The sequence below is a fragment of the Salvelinus sp. IW2-2015 genome, linkage group LG32 (genome assembly GCF_002910315.2).
Source record: "Salvelinus sp. IW2-2015 linkage group LG32, ASM291031v2, whole genome shotgun sequence".
NCBI lineage: Eukaryota > Metazoa > Chordata > Actinopteri > Salmoniformes > Salmonidae > Salvelinus > Salvelinus sp. IW2-2015.
In genome coordinates, this window is record NC_036871.1 from 10880461 (window position 1) to 10885743 (window position 5283).

General features: G+C 37.5%; 1 protein-coding gene across 1 annotated transcript; it reads left to right on the top strand.

The window, feature by feature from the left end:
• The first annotated feature begins 293 nt into the window (after window positions 1-293).
• mpv17l2 (MPV17 mitochondrial inner membrane protein like 2) lies at window positions 294-2522 on the top strand. Its single transcript, XM_023977350.2, has 5 exons — window positions 294-662; window positions 981-1142; window positions 1301-1377; window positions 1510-1636; window positions 1740-2522. Exons 1-5 carry the CDS (start codon window positions 473-475, stop codon window positions 1838-1840), a joined length of 657 nt encoding a protein of 218 aa, XP_023833118.1. The 5' UTR covers window positions 294-472; the 3' UTR covers window positions 1841-2522.
• The last annotated feature ends 2761 nt before the right edge of the window (window positions 2523-5283 follow it).

Sequence of the window (5283 nt, forward strand, 5' to 3'; positions counted from 1 at the left end):
TGACCTTTGTTCATTTTCTATGCATTGTTTCTGGAGTGTTTTATGAAAGACAAAATAGTAGGCTAGGCATAGAAAGTTATGTCAAAACAGTTCAATGTTGGTCTATTTATGGATTTAATTTGTCAAGTATTTTTCATCATACAAATTATTTGATGTGTTAACGTAATTTTTTTTGAGAAATCCGAATTCGCGCTTCAGCTGTTTTTTGTTGTTGTTGCGCAGCATTGGCGGCGAGGATGATGTCCTCAAACTCCTCCCTGTTTCGCATTTGACACATAACCAAATTGCGCTTGGCAAGGGCAGGTAGGCCTAGTCAGGGGACCTGATGAAATAAACTGATATAGCAGCCTATATAAGTATGGATAGCAGCACTCTTCGATAGTACTGCAAAAAATATATATACGATATTGAACCTTTTATAGTGCCGTAGTGGACCAGTTAAATTGGATTTACGTCGTTTAGAATAAGAATCATGATTCCTCAGTCGAGCAGAGCATTTCTCTTCAAGATTGCTGGTTATTGGAAGCCGCTTTTCAAAGGCAGGTTTCTAATTGTAACGAATACTGTGAGCTGCGGGTGTATGCTTGCCGCCGGCGACATCATTCAGCAAACCAGGGAGAGACGGAGGGTCCCCGAGAAGGCACGTGACTGGACGCGAACAGGTAAGGTCCACGACCAAGGACAGCAGCCGATAAGGAGCCCAATTTCCACCTTGTATGAAATAAGTTCTGAAGCGAAATTAACCATGTGCTAGGGGCAAGAGAGCCAATCATAGTCATAAAGTAGCCTAGCCGAAATAAAAATGCAAAAGCATACACAATGAACTTCAACTATAATATTCCAAACAATAGGTATAATGATATGCTTTATGTTGACATAATTTTTGCTTATTATGTTTTCCAACATCCTATACAGTAGTTATGGGTTTCACTAACTGCAAAGAACGTTTCATTTAGCTGTGTTACTGCTACCCTCTGCAGGTTGCATGTTTGCAGTGGGATGCTCAATGGGGCCCTTCATGCACTACTGGTACCAGTGGCTGGACAAGTTCTTTCTTGGCAATGCTTTACCTGCTGTCACGAAGAAAGTCCTCACTGATCAACTGATTGCATCACCGACCATGGGAGCATGGTATTTCATTGGTGAGATATTGATGTGTTTTTTCAAGAAGTCAATATTTCAGTATACTGAAATCAATGTGTACTTGGACTGTTTGCAGAGAATGGGAATTGTCAGGGCAAAAAAATACAAAGTGTTTTTCTTTATGTATTTCTTCTTTATTGTCCCTTTCTTTCTCCAGGTATGGGAAAGATGGAGGGCCACAGTCTATCTGAGGGGTTAGAGGAATTCAAAGAAAAGTTCTGGGAGTTCTACAAGGTTAGTGGAACAGTTTGGCTAAGAGTATGAGGAACAGTTTGATTAAGAAACCCAAGCCTATTGTACTGAATATTGCTGTCCCGGTTGATGCTCCTAGTTCTCAGAGTTTGTTTGTGCTCCTTTTCATTCAAGGCGGACTGGTGTGTTTGGCCCGCGGCACAGATGATCAACTTCTACTTCTTGCCTCCTAAGTTCCGTGTCCTCTATGTCAATGTCATCACCCTGGGGTGGGACACCTACCTCTCCTACCTCAAACACCGTAAGAGCTGCTCTGACGCCATTTTGTTTTTGTCTATTCAACATTACACCGTCAATGATTCAGATGTTCTTTAACAGTAATAGTATCGTCTCTGTTGTTCCAGGAGACAACGTTGAAGGAAGCACTGGAGATGTCACTGAGTTGAATGAGCCAGAACTGGAAGTGTCAGGGTCAGCAACCAAACAGTTGAAAGAGAAGCTCTAACATTGCATTTTTGGGAGCATCGCCGGACTTGAATTCGATGTCAATGTCACTGACCATGACCATGGCAACATTCCTTATCATGTGTGCCTTAAAAGCACTACCTATTTCAACAGTTTTATACTAAACTGTGGTGAAAAATGTGGCACCCAGACAATGCATACCACATGTACTGTATAGTGCATGCATTTCCACTATAGCCTAAAGCGTTGTCTGGTTGTTGGTGTATTTAGTGTCTAGTTGATTAGTATACGAAGGCAATGTCCCGGTCAACTCAGTTGCTAATCTACCAACCTATTAATGAGAGTGAGACTTGTTTCAGGTGTGCCACAGTTTACTTCTCCTACTATAATATAATCTATGTTGTTTACCCAGTCAAACCTGTTTAAGTAATGACTGATGTGCAGAAGGTTACACATATCATTCTTGTGTAATAGGCATAGGCTAATATATGTCTAGTAGGTGACATGAATTACTCCTCTTGTGTTATTTAACAATCCTGTATTTTATTGATAGGAATAGCTTTTTCAAGCATCTTAAAAGAGTTCTAAAATCTTGATAATCTTTTATTTAAATGATGTCTTTTAATTTCAACCGATTTCTTTACTGGTATGGTTTGAATGTGTTAATATCGAATGTTATTTATAATATGCCTGTAGGTTTCTTAGGTTTATATTGAAGTTGAATAAATGCCTTATAATACAGTATGTCAAATGAATCAATCCAATACTGTAGCTGCAACTGGTCAAAGATAATGTTAATCTCCAAACAAAATGTATGTTTATAATTGCATTGTAACAACAAACTCCAGGGCCCAGATTCACAAAACTTTCTTAAGAAGAAATTTCTTAACTGCCATATTCTTCCTTAACTATAGACTTATGAAGAAAGTTAAGAAAAGTTGCTATTCCTCAAAAAGGTTGTTTGAAATGTTATTGCGTTATTTCTTATGTTTCTCCTTAAGCACGAAGTTAAGAAGACATTTGATTCTTGAAAATAAAGTTATTGGATTTGTTCTTGGAAATGTTCTCAATTTCAAGATGGGTAAACCCTTGTCTGAAACTCAGGGCAGTGAGAGAATAAGCTAATTAAAGCAATTGAACATGTGTAGCCCTTTTCTGCAGTCATTGGACAAATTGCCTTTTAATGGCCTCATAGGTGGAATGTTATTCATATTTTTTATAATTATTTCAAATGTATTTTAAAAACGGGTGTTTCTATGTCAAACGGATTTGTTCCATTTCAGTCATCTGTCATGTATATTAAGTGTAATATATGGGATGCAAACTCCAAATCAAATACATTTGAACTCTATATCTGACATGATACAGGTGTCGTGTTTTGTTTAAGCCCATAACCATGTGTGTGAGGTGTATACTTTTGTTTCAAAGTAAATTTGTTTAAGACTAACAAGAAACACTGCGTGACCCAGATTTAACCCAATGCTAAAGAATGTGCAAAGCTGTCATAAAGGCAAAGGGTTGCTACTTTGAAGTAGCTCAAATATAACATATATTTTGTTGTTTAACACTTTTTTGGTTACTACATGATTCCATATGTGTTATTTCATAGTTTTGATGTCTTCACTATTATTCTATAATGTAGAAAATGGTAAAAATAAAGAACAACCCTGGAAAGGGTAGGTGTCCAAACTTTTGACTGGTACTGTATATATATATCTATATATATTTTTTAAACTATATTATTACACCTAGTGTGCACATTACTGCACTTAAAATGTGAAGAAATAATAGTTTTGCAGTTTTTTTTTTTAAACAGGACAAATCTGAGGGGGCACATGTCAATGTACCCCCTATGGGCATGACACCACTACGACATACATTTGATGTGGAAGTGTAGCACATGATGCTACTACATGTAACCTGAGATACCTACTGGCATAGGCATAAGGATAGCCTACCTTGCAGGCAGACCTGGTGATTTTTAACGTTGGCGAGGGTAATTTTCTGCTTTTTCGGAACAAACTGCTTTTTATTACAGTATTGGAAGCTTTTCAAAGTCAAATTCAGATGGGGTCAACATTTCATCAGCATTTCATCAACATTTCATCAGTTCATCTGCTCAGTGGATAAGCAGTGGATAATATAATGTGACGTATGAATTCGAACCCTCCCAGGCCTGCCAAACTAGTAGGTCTAGCTGAGGATTGTGGAGATAGACAAGTATCTATTTCAAACCAGCATCTCTATTCTGATCTCTTGCTCTGCAGTTGAACTGGAATGCTCCCTGAACTCTTCCCTTTGTACACTTCAAATCCAATTATTGGCCACATCACAGGTTGACATGCATGTTTCGATCTATGAATCATCTTTTTGTGAAGGAGAGTGAACGAACACAGACCGGTTGCAATGGAGTGCGAAAGGCCAGTTCAGACCAATGTCTTTATGGATATTATAAAAGATCTATGACATCATGGTACTCAAATCATTTCTGTGGGACTGTTTCAAAGCTTGGCTCATCGTGTAGGACCTGTGGTAAGCATGAAGAAAGACTCTTCATCAAGGTTTTTCAGTTTAACACAACAGAGATTCCCATTGGATTGTTATACCTTTAAATGACATCTACTGAGTCAGTTCCCACTGGGCACAGACGACAGTTCAACGTCGAGTTTTGATTTATATTTGGTTGAGTTGTCAACTAATGGTGAATTCAACAAAACATTTCACCATGATATAGGATTTAGGTTCAAAGTTGAGTGAAATAAATACGTAATTCCCTTACTTTGATGACATTTTGCAAATCCAATCAGTGTTCCATGTTGATTCAACTTCATCACATAGATTTATTTTGTTGAAATTACGTGAAAGCAATGTTCATTCAACCAGTTCTTGCCCAGTGGGTTATTACGAGACTGCATGGTTTTAGTCCAATTACTGTGGAATAAAGACAATAAGCACTTGTTGTAAAGAAATACTGTGTGTAAATACTGGAGTGATGTATGATTGCTAATAAAATTGTTCATAGATCAATTCTGTGTACCATGTGTATAGGCTGTAAGCACATTGAAATGAAGTCGTTTTCAAGTCGTTGAAACAATGACCAAAAAAAATAGGTATTTTCAACCTTCACTTTCAACCAAAACCGAACGTAGACGGACATCTTTGTATTGTCGTCTTTTCAGCGACGTGAAATATACATCTTTTCCACAACCTGAGAAATATGTATTTTCAATGACCTGAAAAAGTTGTCTTTTCAACTTTCAACCAAAACCGAACTTAGATTTGACGGCGGGCACAGTCATTTTTTCCACAACATTGTGTTAGGTGGGTAGGAGGAAATTATGTCATACTGAGTGCTATAGACGAGTTCAAATAAAATGTGCGTACTGTACTAAGATCAATACTTAATTGAGGATGGAAATGTGTTTATGTTAAACTCTGTAGTGAAATAATATACAGTTCACTGAGTGTATAAAACATTAGAAA